The 17,648-nt window shown below is 30.0% G+C and overlaps 1 protein-coding gene across 1 annotated transcript; it reads right to left on the reverse strand.

The window, feature by feature from the left end:
• Nucleotides 1-15,450: 15,450 nt before the first annotated feature.
• LOC131068761 (uncharacterized) lies at nucleotides 15,451-17,380 on the reverse strand. The gene is made up of 3 exons (XM_058004021.2): nucleotides 17,294-17,380; nucleotides 16,610-17,164; nucleotides 15,451-16,372 (listed from the first exon to the last, which is right to left on the reverse strand). The coding sequence occupies exons 1-3, from the start codon at nucleotides 17,337-17,339 to the stop codon at nucleotides 15,597-15,599; spliced, it is 1,377 nt and encodes a 458-aa protein (XP_057860004.2). The 5' UTR covers nucleotides 17,340-17,380; the 3' UTR covers nucleotides 15,451-15,596.
• Nucleotides 17,381-17,648: the final 268 nt, after the last annotated feature.

Raw genomic sequence — 17,648 nt, forward strand, 5'->3', positions numbered from 1 at the left:
CCCTCCAGTACCCCCAAGACACACTCTTGATTCATTTAATCTCAACCAAGCATTGGTATGTACTCAAATAGAAAAAAACAACATAACTAGACCCCATTGACAACTTTTCCACACTCATACACCATCAAAAACCTTTATAGCCTCTTGCTTAACACCAACCCCACAATAAGACTCCAATATCCACTCTCATCATGAAATAGATATTCACAACACAAGTACTCTTGGAAATACCTTCAAAGACTTCACAAAATGCCTACACATGGATCTCTACCCCCCAACCACCCAAAATGATATAACAATGATTATTGAGGATTCACTATTTTTTAGGATAGTCAAAACATGCTTTAGGACAGTCATAATAACCTGATTCAAAACCTCTCTCCAGGCCTTCCTATCAATTCCAAGGGCTACTAAGGACTCGCACACACCTTCCCCAATTTTCCTCCACCCATAAAACTCGCTCATTACATCATAATCTCAAATCTTAGTCCACTAGTTCCTTAGGACAACAACATAACCAGTTTTGGGACAATCCTAAAATGGTGAGTATTTTGGCCAGTCAAGGGCCACAAAAACTTTATTAGGGTCTTCAATAACCCCTCACACCTCTCCAATCCTTCAACCAACCTCAGGGATCCCAATTTTCACTTCAATGCCTTCAAAACACCAACAATACATTGTTGCCCATAGTCTGAGACACAAAATCAAACTTTGTGTCCTTCAACAACATGTGGAAAATGCTTCATGGATCCCTGCAAGACATAGGAAATAGAAAAAATATATGTATAAATATTTTCCACCCATTGGAGTGGATTTACATTGAATAGATATAAATTTTTAAACTTTTTATGCTTGCTGCTAGCCCTCGGTAGGGTTTGGACAATTTTAACTAAAAATGTGATATCTTCCTCAAAAATGAATGAAATGACACGAGACCAAAGGAAAATGAAAGAGGATTAACCCAAGAATTACGTCCAATAATTTTTACAAGAAAATGAAAATCTTATGGTATGGAAAAATTCAGGTTTTTCAAACTATTATATAGAGAAAACTCAGAAAAGTGCAGCAATCTTCTAAATTTTATTGATTTTATCACCATACAATGATCAAAAACCTCTCCCATGAGGTTGGAGGGATATTTATATACCCAAATAACCAAAAAAACCACAAAAAACCTAATTCTAACTCCCTATTATCATTAGAGACACAAAAACACTTTTTTGTGTGTTATTGACACATGACAACATTATGACAACTTTTGCAAAATTGACAAATTTCAATCCTAAACCCTTCCATGACCCAAAAACCATCCACATAGGCCCAAATAGGCATGAAATACCCTTACATTTCATTAAACATAAAATTTGACCCATGAGGTACTTTGTCCACATATTGACAACTTTCTTACAATTTTGGCAATTTTTGAATAACTTTGACAATATGACCAAACTAAGACTTGATATGACATCTAATGGTCCTAATGACCTTATTACATCACTAATGGTCCCAAAAGACCTTATTTACATATTTGACATTCAAAACACAAAACTTTCATACTTAGCCTCTTAGAAGCTTGAGGGCAAATTAGGTGCTCCTGCACCAAAAATATCTTATTAAACAAGTCATGAGTATTCACAAGGGAGACATGAAATTTCACTTAGGTCTCATTAGATCCTAACCAAGAACACTTAAGAATACAATAACATCTTGATTTTTTCATGAATATAGAAAAAAATACAAAACATCTTAATGCAATAATATGGGAAAGAATGCTAGACCATCAGGTACAACTCTCTTGAAGAGAAAAATATATGGGAAACTACTCCATATTTTAAAATGTCCACTTTTATAGTTAAATTGTATATATTATTTATCAAAATTTCCTTGGCTATCTTATAATCAGTCATTTTATAAGTAAAAATATCATTGATGACCAGAAGAGTACAAGTGGTGGTGCATTATTCTTAGGGAAGAAGTTAGTTTCATGCATGATTAAGAAACGAAATACCATATCATTATCTACTGTTGAAGCGGAGCATATTGTTGTTGTTACCAATTGCACCCAAGTTTTATGGATGAAGAAAGTATTTAAGGATATCAAGATTACCTATGATAAGCCTACTATACTATTTTTTGATAATTCAAGTGCTATCGATATCTCTAGGAATTTGATACTTAACTCTTATAAAAACACATATCAGTCAAGTATCATTTCTTGATAGACAAGGTGAATGAAAAGGAAGTCAGATTGGAGTTTGTATCTACAAAGGAATAGATTGTAGATATCTTTACTAATCCTTTGCCTAAAGATACCATATCTCAGAGAGAAGCTTAGGGCGATTGCCCCTCCTAATGAGAACTAGATGCATTAAGTTACATCAATCCAATTGATTTAACAGAGCTATTTTGATCTGAATTGATGAGTGGTGGCTACTACTCGGGGGAAGTAGTCAGTGTTGTGATTTGTAGGGAGATAATTTTGTGTTTTAGATGTTTGACTTGCTGTGTGCATTGATGTCAAAGGGGGAGGGAAGCATGTGAATAACTTGTTGTTGATCCTAGGGAGAGTTTATATTTTTTAGAAGTATTTGGGAAGATTGTTGGTTGAGTTGATTGAGTTTGGTATTTTTGGTACTTGAATTTTTTTCACATTCATGTGTGGCCATCAATGCCAAAGGGGGAGATTGTTGTATGTTGGAGTTGTTGCATTGATGTTTTGTCATTGATGTCAACATATTATTGTGGCAATGTTGCAGTGAGATCATCAGAGTTGGTTGGCCAGATGTGATGATGCAGTTTAATGGGTTTAATGATGACCATCTCTAGTTGGTTCACTGCGAGTTTCATGGTTTTGCGAGTTGATTTGATTGAGTTATGAAGTTCGGTGTGGTAGATAGTTTTTCTATTGGTTCAGTGTTTCAGAGTTGCAGTATTTGCTTCAGTATGGTTCAGAATTGTTAGATCTTTGGTTGCAAATTTGGGAGTGTTTGGGACATTCTTGTGTGTCCTCAATTCAGATGGTTCGTGATTTGTTTCTCCACAAGTTATCTCTCTAAGTTTTAGTTGATGTTGTTGGAGTGTTCTCGAGTATCGTATAATGGATGATGAAGATATTTTTTAAGTGGTGGTGTAGTTATTTCTAATGGATTCATGTTGCTTGTGAATGTTTCTAGATCATGTCCTATTTACTTTACTGGTTCACATTGATCATGGTACGCATGATTCAATATTTTCTTTGGTTGATGGTGTTCATGTTCTTGGCCAACATGATGGTTGTAGCATGTTGCAGATGATTGAGATGTATTTCTTGTTGGTGTTACATGTTCGAGAATTTGATTTGGGTCCATGTTACATATTTTTCGACATTGTATTGGTCTGAGTGATAGTTTATGTAGCGTATGAATTAATATTGTAATTAGGTCTTATGTGTTGAGCCAACCTATATTTCTAGGTTGATGAATTGTATATATATCATGTATAATCACTGGAGAGGTGTGTGTGGTGTCTGCAAGTGTTTGCAATCATTGATGATCAAGTTGTATGTGTGAAGAAGGATTTGATCTTTCGGAAAGGTGAAGAAGTGTGGAAAGGAATTGTGCAGAGAAAACATTGTGCTTAACCAGAATTGTAATCAAGCATTTGGATATGCTATCTTTTAGTTCATTTAATTTTGGATTTTTGTCCAATCTTGTAGGACAATGTGTCCTCCTTAGGGTTGTAGACCTTGTTGTTTTGAGAAGTGTGCTCTAGGCCGTGTGCCTAAATGCAAGTGAATTCCTTTGTAATATTTTTATATACTTCCAAAAAGGTATTATCTCATTGTGGGTAGGTTCCCACCATGGTTTTTTCCTTGATTGGGTTTTCCATATCAAAAATCTTTGTGTTGTGAGCATTGTTAATGTGGTATTGATCTTTTCTTTTTTTGTTCATGTTTGGATATGGTATTGAAGTTAATTTTGTTAAGTTTGTTGCAAACTAATTCAATCCCCCCCTCTTAGTTCTACTTTTTGTTATTGCAAACAAGAACCCCTATTCCCATCCAATGGTTCTCCACCCTCCTCCGTTGATTGAAGAAGAAAGAAAAGTTTATATGCAGATTTAGCTTGCCGAAGTCCACACCTCGACTACATGTGCATTTGGAGGAACAATGGATCAAGAACAAGTATGGCATTTCTTATTCATGACCATATTGCATGTAAGGTTGTTGTTTTATATAGTGATCCAAACATAGGTTTTCAAAGATGATTGTTATCATTGTCATTTCTTTCAAGCTATACACAAGCATGCACACTTTTCCAATATTAAAAAATGCTTGCATATTCAAGTTTAGTTGCATTTGAGTTGTTGGCTAATGAACTAATGAATAATTGTATATGTATATATATACATATACATATACATACATACATATATGTATGTATGTATATATATATGTATGTATGTAATGTATATATATAGATATGTATGTATGTATGCATATATATATATATATATGTATCTATATGTATATGTATATATATACATATACATATATATATATATACATATACATACATACATACATATACACGTACACGTACACGTACATATATATATATATATGTATGTATGTATGTATGTATGTATGTATGTATGTATGTATGTATGTATGTATGTATGTATAGTCTTTGTTTGTTGAAGACTATCGGTGTTTGCAGAAGGAGCTTACTGGTACAAGGACCTCAAGCGGTACAAGGACTCCGAGCGACACCCAAGAGATCGGAACACTATGTTCCAATTTTGTAGTCTTCATTTGTAAACCGGTAATCGCTATACTATATTTTGTTAAACAAGAAAACTTGTAAAATATGCGATGAGTTTTCATCCACCGACATCATGGCGGTGACTCTGTGTCATGTCACAATCATGTCAACATATTTTATCTAGGTTTTGTTGTCTAAATCTCATTGGACTGACATAAAATCAAATTCTTATATAAGGACATCATGTCTAGGGTTTTAGGTATGAGTGTATACATAGAGAGAAGATCAGATTTTGTATGAAAAGAATATCTCACGATAGAAGTTTGAAGGAATAATGGATGGTAGACTGAAGTGATGTTGTGATGCGTTAAATGAGAGTTACCAAGGATCTAATCAAGCATTGTGTGCTACTCTATAGATCATCAACTTGTTGATTACTAATCTCTTCGACAAGATATGAAGTCCTTAACCGAATAGGCTTTGTTAAAGTTTGTTTCAAATCCTCTAGCAAGGTGATTCACAGTCGTGGATCTGAAATCCTCTAACAAGGTAATCTTTAACCGGATTTATCTCCTAACAGAGATTTGGATTCCTAACAGGATCTGTTCTAATGAATAACATTGTAAGGCCTTAACTGGTCTGACCTTAACCAGTCTGGTTGCTATTTTGCAGATAGTGAACTTGTGAGTTTTACTCACCGTGGTTTTTCCCATTTGGGTTTCCACATCAAAATATCCCATGTTATGGTGATTGTGTTCTTGTGGGTGAATTTTTTATTTGCTATTTGGTTTATTTGTGTTTTAATCGATTTACTGTTAAAAAGGATACACCGATGTATAGTTAATTTGCATAAGTGTTTGCCAATTTTTTTGGGTATACTAATTCACCCCCCTCTTAGTATTCATCATATGTATGTATGTATGTATGTATGTATATGTGTGTGTGTGTGTGTATGGGTGTGTGTGTGTGTATGTATATATATGTGTATATATACATATATGTATGTGTGTGTGTATACATATAAATACACACACACACATATATGTATATATATACATACATATATATACATACATACATACATACATACATACATACATACATATATATATATATATATATATATAATGAACAATTTAGAGAATTTGTTTACTTCAATTAATATTAAAGTGAATAGAAATCTATAATATTTGTCAAGAAAGGAAATTATTTTTGGAGGTGGCTGTCATTGCAAGGGATTTACAAAGCTGTCAAGAAGCATGATTATTGTAGGTGAAAGTCAAACGATGTTGAGAATGGAGAGTTGAAAAATGTTAGATTTGATTTTTTTTGCATTTGAGAGGGAAACAACAATGACGTTGAAAGATGGCACTAATAACAAGTACCACATATTTCAGTTTAAAGAGGTTGTTTGCATAGTAGAAATGCCAATTATTGTTGAAGACATATAATATACACAATGATGTTTTGGAACTTCAAAATAAGAATAGGTGTAAAATGTAAAAATAGAGGCTAAAAATTGAAAAATGGGTACCTATTCTTGTGTTTATTTTACTTTTTAAAATTAAGTAACTTGGTGCATTTGACAGGGAAAGAACAATGGTGTTGAGTTTATTCAAAAAGGAAGACAACAATGAGAACAAGTACCACATTTCTTAGTTTTATGTGGTTGTTTGTATAGTAGAAATGCCCATTGTTGTTGAAGGTTTATAATATACACAATGATGGTATGAAACTTCAAAATAAGAACATATGTAAAATGTAAAAATAAAGGCTAAAAACTAAAAAATGGGTACTTGTTCTTGTGTTTATTAAACTTATACAAATTAGGAGATTTGGTGGGAACATAGAAGACAACAACAACTAAAAGAAAAATAATATAGGAAAAGGATATAAAGAGGGGATAAATTGTACAAGGGTCAAAACGAAAAAGAAATTTGAGAGTATCATTATTTAAATAAAGTGAATTAAGTGGTGTTGATGCAAGGAAATAGGAAAAAAGGGTGCCAACAATAATAATTCCTGGAATTTTAAAAGCAATAAAGGAAAATTACCTTGAGGTGTAATTACCTAGATTGTGCAAGCACAATCATGTAGTGATAGATAAGAAAGTTACAACTTTACTTCTAAATTGTGCATGATTGCAATTAGAAAAGATATTACAATAGCAGTTTCAATTGTATTTTTTTTTAGATGTGAAAAATGTAAGATTATTTTTTGTTGTTTACTACTTAATGAGAATGAAGAATGGAAAGGCATGAAGAACATATGCATATAGATGTGAAAGAGATCAAAAAAAGTTTGCATACAATATATACAAGAATAATATATAATTTGAAAAGTTAAAGATACCTAAGTGGAGATCATATTGATCAAAAGTTTTTTATGTCTATTATGCCTTCCAGAGAAAGAATTGAAGTAAGAAATGAAGAAATTATAAAAAGAGAAATTATACATTAAAATTTTGATAATGAATTTAATATTTTACCAATGCAAGCATATTTCAAAAGTGCTAGTTGATTGTTCAATCAGAGAGTACCTGCAATCTGCATTCACTTTTTTTTCTTCTTATAGTGTTATAAGCATTGTTTCCCAATTTTGAATACCTTTCAAAAGGAAAAGGAGGTTCAATTCATAAACCTTCAAGTGATGTGGCTCTTGAAATGGTTGTAAATGTGAGTCCCTATTTTTTAGTTTTTCCCAATATCTATTGTTTCTCGATTAAAAGAGAGTCCTTGAGATTTGTGAATGGTGATAGCCCAAGCTATTTTCATTGGGAGTTGTGTGCAACTTCCTCAAGCTATTGGAGCAATAAGAATATGTTTTGGATTTGGAATATCCCAAGGCAGGCCAGTGTAATTTTGAAATTCAACAACATATTTTGGCAAATCTAGAGGCTTTGAATTGGTTTCATAGACAATTGTTTTGATTTGTCCTAACGAGCCATTTACAAGACCAACTTGAATCCATAAATTAGCAATTAACACTACTTATTCATTTAAGCATAGGAGTACCTTAGATGGAAGTTGTTCATCATTATTGTACTCAACATTAGTTTTCTTTGCAATTTGACCCACACTTCTAGTAATTGATAAGTTTAATTATTTTAACATTTTATTATTGTGTAGTCTCCCTGATGCATTTGTTGCAAACAAATGTATTGATTTGTAAAACTCTTTATTTTGTTCAACACTTAATTTTGTGCTTGATTGAGTCATAAGAGTCTCTCAATCACTTTGTAATGGCAAGGCATTTCTTATGTTCTAGAAGACAACACAAAATCTTTGATGTGTTTGAGATGCACCTTGTTGGCACAAAGTTATATCCAATGTGATGACTATTGTAAAAGAGTGCCATAGACTAAAATCCTTAGAGTGTAAAGCATATAGAGGTTTGTCCATAACTGGGGGGAGCTATTCAAGATCACCAACAAGAATTACTTAGATACCTCCAAATAGGTCATATTGTTTATGAGGAAATGCTTGATGTAATCTGTTGTCTATTTTTAAAAGCAATTTTGGACCCAAAAACTCATTTCATCAATTAGAATGTATTGTAAATGTTTATATCATTCTAGGAAAAACATCAAAGATTTCCATGTTAAAGGTCCCATGTTTTAATATGAATTCAAAGGCCTACATGGATCGTAGTTGCTTGTATATTATATGTAGCAACACCAGTTGGAGCTAGCACAAGTAATGGATTGGTGTTGTCATTTCTAGCAATGTTCTGCTTTTTCCTAATGCAATCTATTAGAAAGGATTTGTCGATGCATTTCATTCCCTGTATAATCATTCACAAAGGCACTATGCTATCATGAGCTACATGATGGCGAACAATGATGTCATGTGGAAGTTGTTGTTTGGTTGCCAATTGAAATGCAATGTTTTGTAAAGATGATGATTGGCAAAGAGTAGGTTGGTATTGTAGTTTTTTTGTAGCTATGAAGTCAACAACAAGATTATCAAGCTGCTAGTTTAGATCAGTGTTGTTTCAATCGTAGTAAATATCACAATCATGCCTACCCAACATTTGGAGGTCATTTTTGTTTATAATAATAATAATATAATATAATTTTTTATTTATTTCATTATAATAGTATATAATAATATAAGAAAATATAAAAAATTATCATAATAGAATAATGCTAGTTTAAAATATTATATTAATAATTAAGTGAGATTTTTTTTTGGTATTTTTATATATGAAAGTTATTCATTCTAAGAGAGGGTGTTAGATAAGGGACTTAAATTTAAAACCTATTTTAAGTTAATGTATTTTGATTCAAATTTTTGTGTTTTTATATTTCTATTAAACTCTTCACCAAAACAAAAAAAATATATTAAGACTAATTATTATTATTATATTATCATATCTTTATATTATTATAATAGTATTATTCTGAAGAAGTTAACTATTAGTATGGATGGAGATAAATAGAATTGATTAATATTTAAACTCAGAGTGAGTGGTAGTTGAGAGGAGAAAATAAATAAAATATTTTTTTAGTTTTTTATGCATTTATTTTAACTTAGGTTATAGAAAGTTTTTTAAATTATTTTTATTTAAGTAATAGTAAAACTAATTGTAATTATAATGGGTAGGACGGGTGTCAATTTTAATCACACCTTTCGACGTAATAATAATTTTACTTATATTAAATATAATTATTTTATTATTATAATTTTTTTATTAATATACTAAAAAAATTATTAGAAACTTAAATATAATTTATATTATATTGTAGTTAATATTAATTTATTATTATATAATGATATTGTAATCAATATTATATTATTATTAAGATATTAATATATTTTTTATATTTTTATATTTCTATTAAACTCTTAACCAAAACAAAAAAATCTATTAAGACTAATTATTATTATTATGTTATCATATCTTTATATTATTATAATAATATTATTCTGAAGAAGTTAACTATGGATGGAGATCAATAGAATTGATTAATAGTTAAACTCAGAGTGAGTGGTAATTGAGAGGAGAAAATAGATAAAATATTTTTTTAGTTTTTTATGCATTTATTTTAACTTAGGTTATAGAAAGTTATTTAAATTATTTTTAATTAAGTAATAGTAAAACTAATTGTGATTATGATGGGTAGGACAGGTGTCAATTTTAATCACACCTTTCGACGTAATAATAATTTTACTTATATTAAATATAATTATTTTATTATTATAATTTTTTTTATTAATATACTAAAAAAATTTATTAGAAACTTAAATAGAATTTATATTATATATTTATAAATCAAATATTATTAATTTTATAAAATTCATAACTCAAATTTAATCTGAAATAATTTCATATTAATGAATTATCGATCTATGAAGGGAAGAGCAAAAATTAGTAATGAAGAAACTAAATTTATATTATAAGTAATATTTATTTTAACTTAGGTTATAGAAACTATTAGTATGGATGCAGATAAATAGAATTGATTAATAGTTAAACTCAGAGTGAGTGGTAGTTGAGAGGAGAAAATAAATAAAATATTTTTTTAGTTTTTTATGCATTTATTTTAACTTAGGTTATAGAAAGTTTTTTAAATTATTTTTATTTAAGTAATAGTAAAACTAATTGTAATTATAATGGGTAGGACGAGTGTCAATTTTAATCACACCTTTCGACGTAATATTAATTTTACTTATATTAAATATAATTATTTTATTATTATAATTTTTTTATTAATATACTAAAAAAAATTATTAGAAACTTAAATATAATTTATATTATATTGTAGTTAATATTAATTTATTATTATATAATGATATTGTAATCAATATTATATTATTATTAAGATATTAATATATTTTTTATATTTTTATATTTCTATTAAACTCTTAACCAAAACAAAAAAATCTATTAAGACTAATTATTATTATTGTGTTATCATATCTTTATATTATTATAATAATATTATTCTGAAGAAGTTAACTATTAGTATGGATGGAGATCAATAGAATTGATTAATAGTTAAACTCAGAGTGAGTGGTAATTGAGAGGAGAAAATAGATAAAATATTTTTTTAGTTTTTTATGCATTTATTTTAACTTAGGTTATAGAAAGTTATTTAAAATATTTTTAATTAAGTAATAGTAAAACTAATTGTGATTATGATGGGTAGGACGGGTGTCAATTTTAATCACACCTTTCGACGTAATAATAATTTTACTTATATTAAATATAATTATTTTATTATTATATTCTGATATTGTAATCAATATTATTATATTATGATATTGTTATAATGTTATAAGCAATTGTTTCCCAATTTTGAATACCTTTCAAAAGGAAAAGGAGGCTCAATTCGTAAACCTTCAAGTGATGTGGCTCTTGAAATGGTTGTAAATGTGAGTCCCTATTTTTTAGTTTTTTCCAATATCTACCGTTTCTCAACTAAAATAGAGTCCTTGAGATTTGTGAATGCTGATAGCCCAAGCCATTTTCAACACGAGTTGTGTGTGACTTCCTCAAGTTATTGGAGCAATAAGAATATGTTTTAGATTTGGAATATCCCAAGGCAGGCCAGTGTAATTTTGAAATTCAACAACATATTTTGGCAAATCTGGAGGCTTTGAATTGGTTTCATAGACAATTGTTTTGATTTGTCCTAACAAGCCATTTACAAGACCAACTTCAATCCATAAATTGGCAATTAACACTACTTATTCATTTATGAATAGGAGTACCTCAGATGGAAGTTGTTCATCATTATCGTACTCAACATTAGTTTGCTTTGCAATTCGATCCACACTTATAGTAATTGATAAGTTTAATTATTTTAACATTTTATTATTGTGTAGTCTACCTGATGCATTTGTTGCAAACAAATGTATTGATTTGTCAAACTCTTTATTTTGTTCAACACTTAATTTTGTGCTTCATTGAGTCATAAGAGTCTCCTAATCACTTTGTAATGGCAAGACATTTCTTATGTTCTAGAAGACAACACAAAATCTTTGATGTGTTTGAGATGCACCTTGTTGGTACAAATTTGTATCCAATGTGATGACTATTGTAAAAGAGTGCCATAGACTAAAATCCTTAGAGTGTAAAGCATATAGAGGTTTGTCCATAACTGGGGGGAGCTATTCAAGATCACCAACAAGAATTACAAAGATACCTCCAAATAGTTCATATTGTTTATGAGGAAATGCTTGATGTAATCTGTTGTCTATTTTTAAAATCAATTTTGGACCCAAAAACTCATTTCATCAATTAGAATGTATTGTAAATGTTTATATTGTTTTAGGAAAAACATCAAAGATTGCCATGTTAAAGGTCACATGTTTTTAATATGAATTCGAAGGCCTACATGGATCGTAGTTTCTTGTATATTATATGCAACAACACACTAGTTGGAGCTAGCACAAGTAATGGATTGTTATTGTCATTTCTAGCAATGTTCTATTTTTTCCTAATGCAATCTATTAGAAAGGATTTGTTAATGCATGTCATTCCCTATATAATCATTCACAAAGCCACTATGCTATCACGAGCTACATGATGGCGAACAATGATGTCATGTCGAAGTTGTTGTTTGGTTACCAATTGAAATGTAGTGTTTTGTAAAGATGATGATTGGCGAAGAGTAGGTTGGTATTGTAGTTTTTTTGTAGCTATGAAGTCAACAACAAGATTATCAAGCTACTCGTTTAGATCAGTGTTGTTTCAATCATAGTAAATATTACAATCATGCCTACCCAACATTTGGAGGTCATTTTTGTTAATAATAATAATAATATAATATTATTTTTTATTTATTTCATTATAATAGTATATAATAATATAAGAAAATATAAAAAAATTATCATAATAGAATAATGCTAGTTTAAAATATTATATTAATAATTAAGTGAGATTTTTTGGGGGTATTTTTATATGTGACAGTCATTCATTCTAAGAGAGGGTGTTAGATATGGGACTTAAATTAAAAACCTATTTTAAGTTAATGTATTTTGATTCAAATTTTTTGTTAAATTTTTATTTTGAATACATATGATGTCACACTTTATTTAGTAAGTCACAAAATCATTTATACTTATTTTTGTTTAATTATTTTTTAAAAAATTTTAAATATAATAAAACTAGTATACCTGATGCTACGCGGAAAGGATGGTTAGGAAACTTGTTTGATGGCTACACACACACACAAAGAAGCACAAGAAACAAATATTAGATGTTAGTGTTAGCAATCAAAGATTAAACACTATCGTAAGCAAGCATATCAAGAAATACACTATACAACAAATAAAAAGCTTAATGAATCTAAGAAATGCAAATAAACATCTCCAAATGCTCTCCACCATGTTGGTAGCTTCTCCTCCCTTGTTCCTCTCCTCTCCAAGTTCCAAATGAGTGTAGGTCTCATCATCTTTTTGCACTATGGATGCCTTATTTAGATTCAAGATTGTATGATTATGAAAATATGCAAGTGTGAACAAACTAAAACAAGATATTATCTAATTATCTAATGTTAATTTAGCTCAAAATAGAAAATATAAATAATTATGCTAAATGCTCTCTAAAATTCACTATAAGTTAGATGCATACAAGTTTTCTAGATCTAGATTATGAAGAAATGAGCTCTATTTATAGGTAAAATAGAGCAATGGATGGTTGAGATTGACTAATCTCAACAAGGGCCAGGATTGAAAGTTAATCAATCCTTGTGAGGGCTTTCAACCCAATCCCAGGATAACAAATATCAATATGAGGTGGGTTGAGAGGAGAGGGAAGAAGCATTAAATGCTTGACATGATTTGAAGGTTAACTTGGAAGGTAAGGTTAATGTTGATTTGAAAGAATAAAGCCATTATCCAATAAATAATGTCTTTATCCAATGGATAACTCTTGTGCAAGAGTTAGTGAGGGTAACCATAGTCAAAGCAATGAATGCTTGAGAAGAAATATGGGCTGAATGAGGGTTAAGTTAGAGGTTAAGTCTCTAACCATGTGGGTGAGTTGAATTAACCATAAATGGTTATGTAAGAGCTATTAATGGTCATGTAAGAGCCATTAGTGGTTTGGAAAACTTTAGAGGTTAAGTTGTTGAGCTCATAAAAGCATTAAATGCTTTTCAAAGACTTTGGAGGCTTTGAGAAGTGACTACAAGTTGCTTAGGGATGTGACAATAATTAGGAAATGGGATTAGGCTAATTAAAAATGATTAGAAAGTGTTTAGAAGTGTCTAGAAGGGGATTTAGAATTGCAAGTGGGTTTGGTGGGTGAGGGAAAATAAGATTTTAATTAGAATAAAATTAATTTATTTCAACTTGTGGTTGCAAGTTGCATTTTGATGATTTAAATAAATGTTTTAATTATTTATTTAAAAGAGGAAAGGGGTTGAAATTAAATAAATATGATTTATTTAATTAATTGGTTTAGAGGATGTATTTTAATGAATTAATTAAAATAAATTGAATAATTTGTTTAATTAATAGGATAATGATTGAAGATGAATTAATTAAATGTTAATTTAATTAACTGCCGTCTGGTGGTTTATTAATCAAATAAATAGGAAATATTCATTTAATTAATAGGACAGATTTATGTGACTAAAATACCCATCTTTAGAGAAATATAGGTAAAGTACGCTGAAAGATATCATATTTGTTTATTATTCCACTTAAAAAATAGCTATATTATTATATTGTAGTTAATATTAATGTATTATTATATTCTGATATTGTAATCAATATTATATTATTATTAAGATATTAGTATATTTTTTTATATTTTTATATTACTATTAAACTCTTCACCAAAACAAAAAAATCCATTAAGACTAATTATTATTATTATATTATCATATCTTTATATTATTATAATAATATTATTCTAAAGAAGTTAACTATTAGTATGGATGGAGATAAATATAATCGATTAATAGTTAAACTAGAGTGAGTGGTAATTGAGAGGAGAAAATAAATAAAATATTTTTTTAGTTTTTTTGGCATTTATTTTAACTTAGGTTATAGAAAGTTATTTAAATTATTTTTATTTAAGTAATAGTAAAACTAATTGTAATTATGATGGGTAGAAGGGTGTCAATTTTAATCACACCTTTCGATGTAATAATAATTTTACTTATATTAAATATAATTATTTTATTATTATAATTTTTTTTATTAATATACTAAAAAAAATTATTAGAAACTTAAATAGAATTTATATTATATATTTATAAATCAAATATTATTAATTTTATAAAATTCATAACTCAAATTTAATCTGAAATAATTTCATATTAATGAATTATCGATCTATGAAGGGAAGAGCAAAAATTAGTAATGAAGAAACTAAATTTATATTATAAGTAATATTTATAAATTGAAATAAATCCTTTATATCTTAATTTATTCTTACTTTCTAAGCTATCGATATTATAAAGTTAAGTTTAATAAAGAAAAGCACGGCTTAGAAAGTCCATGCAAATAATTATTAGTAATTTCTGAAAAATTTAAAAGAACTTGATAGATTTGAGTCATGGATCAGCGCCACTCAAACTCCGGTTTAGCACGAGTTCACCCTCCCATCGCTTAGAATGATGCATGATAGTTAGTTACTGTGCAAGAAATAAATAAATTAAAAATTTTACTTCCACTTCTTTATATGATTCATATATTGATTCTCTCCTTTTATACATGTCTTGATCCTCTATAAATCCCTGCACTAAAATAGCAACTAAAGATAGATAATTATGTATATACGTGCAAATACAGGTACACATGAATCTGTCAAAACTAATAAATAAAGGACAATGCCATTTATGAATAAATACAGAAAACCTTCACTGCATTGCTTTTCAGACCAGAAATTTGCAGTCTAGGGTTCCCACCATGGCAATCCTATTTTTATAATGACCTTCCATGCACGTGATAACATCTGTGAGAAGAATGTTCTTTCAAGTTTTGGTTTTTTTGCAATACAGCGATAAATGATGATGCTTTCATCTTGTGTCAAACTTATGTAATTCAACATCCTCTGCTTCCAAAGGTCACGAACAGCCATGCTAAACTGCCCTTCCCATTCTTTGCAGCCCACTGAAATTTTCATTTTCATAAACCGGTGCAGGTCAATCTCACTTTGGGAAATAAAACTCGGCCAATCCTTTTGAAATGTCGTCAATTCTTCATTGTCAACAATTAACTCAGCATTTTGATCTTTGAGATACAATCTCTGTAAATTGAAATCACAGTCACAGTCATTGCAATTTCTCGCATAAGTTTTAATTACTCGGTGCATGGCATTCAATTCTCCAGTGTTGGCATTGTAGTCATCTTTGAACACCACCAACATACGCTCAGGCCAACGGCTTTGCCTCAGCCTCATGGGGGGGATTGTTCCTGAGCGGAGTATGAGTTGAGTACAAGTATCTCTCTTATAAAGATATCGGTCCTTCGTTTCTTTCTCATATATCTCTACATATTTGGGAGGAAGTTCACCATTTGGCAGTGGTGGTGGAGGTGGAGATGGAGGGCTTATCTTCTCCCATTCCCCCTCTTCATTTGATACAAACCTGTGCCTCCAATGAGACAGGTTCCTTGGATCGTGTGAACCACTTTGATAAGCCCAGATAGAGGTAACACTTGAGCTTCCATCTGGAGAAAAAAAATAAAAATAAAATAAAGTTTAATGAGTTGAAACAGTCTAAAATTAGGACGCGTTTAAGACGCATCTTCAAAATAGCCGTACTGATCAATACACTGTTCTGTAATTGACTAACACGCCGCTATCACGCTGTACAAAGAATCCGTTTTGAAGCCAGAATAGCGACGACCCTAAAATTATATTTGCAATGATAAGAATAAGCTGTGAATAGAAAATAATGTCCTTACCTTGGCTAGTGAGAGTTGAAGAGCAAACCGAGCATTCCTCTGGGATTTGCACTGTGGCCACACTTTCCCAGTGAAAGCAAAGGCTTCCCCTGCACAAATCAAGTACACTCACCTCATGACGGTCATCAAAGGCAGGATCATCAAAGGCAGGATCATCCAAGGGAGGATCAAAGATAGGAACAAGAGAATATATTCGATTGTCTGCAATAACAAATCTTAGAGATTTACGAAAATCTATCTCCATCTGTTCGAGGAGTGGTAGATTTGTAAGAACGCCGCCTTGATAAATACTGAGAGATTGTCCGACGGGACAAGCATCATATGGAAAATGGCTCAGGGTGTAAGTATGTACAAGAATTGAGTTGGGGTTGGGTAGAGGTCGAGGATTTAATCGACGACTGTAATCTGCATAAAATTTGGCTAGGGCAGGATCAGGATTCATCAGGGCCTTCTCCCAGTCTCTGTTCAATTTGGCCAGTCTAAATTTTGTATGGATAGCCATCCGACCAATGATGGGTCCCAATGTAATATCATTTAAAATTCCTGGAATCAACTCTGGCATATAAAGTTAATTAGTGCATATTTATAACAAATACAGTCTTAGAACAACCCTGCTTCTTATATAAGAATAAGAATATGCAGATAAATGAAACTTGAAAGAGTTTGTTGGGAATAAATAATTACCTCCTGAGCAGGATGAATGATGCAACTCTGGGTCCTCTTCATCCATTTCCACGTTGATGATTTCAATTCAGCGATTAAACCAGTTGTGAGTGGAGGAATAAATGTATCGGCATGTGAATATATATACACACGCTCATTTGTGTTTCTAAACATAGTATAACTATTCAAAGGAAAAACAAAATGGCTATGTTAAGGTTCGGTGACTGAGAGTATAGATAGATTTTTTTTTTATACATTCTATTAATAATAATATAATATTATTTTATTATAAAAATATAGAATAATATAATATTGTTTTATTATAAAAACATAGAATAATATAATATTATTTTATTATAAAAATATAGAATAATAT

The sequence above is a fragment of the Cryptomeria japonica genome, chromosome 11 (assembly GCF_030272615.1).
Source record: "Cryptomeria japonica chromosome 11, Sugi_1.0, whole genome shotgun sequence".
In the NCBI taxonomy this organism is placed as follows: domain Eukaryota; kingdom Viridiplantae; phylum Streptophyta; class Pinopsida; order Cupressales; family Cupressaceae; genus Cryptomeria; species Cryptomeria japonica.

Excerpts from the sequence above, each read along its gene's own strand:
- LOC131068761 (XM_058004021.2), bottom strand. The coding sequence starts at position 17,339 with ATGGATGAAGAGGACCCAGAGTTGCATCATTCATCCTGCTCAGGAG. Across the intron at positions 17,165-17,293 it reads TCATTCATCCTGCTCAGGAG|AGTTGATTCCAGGAATTTTA; the intron begins GTAATTATTTAT and ends TTTATATGCCAG. Across the intron at positions 16,373-16,609 it reads TTCAACTCTCACTAGCCAAG|ATGGAAGCTCAAGTGTTACC; the intron begins GTAAGGACATTA and ends TTTTTTCTCCAG.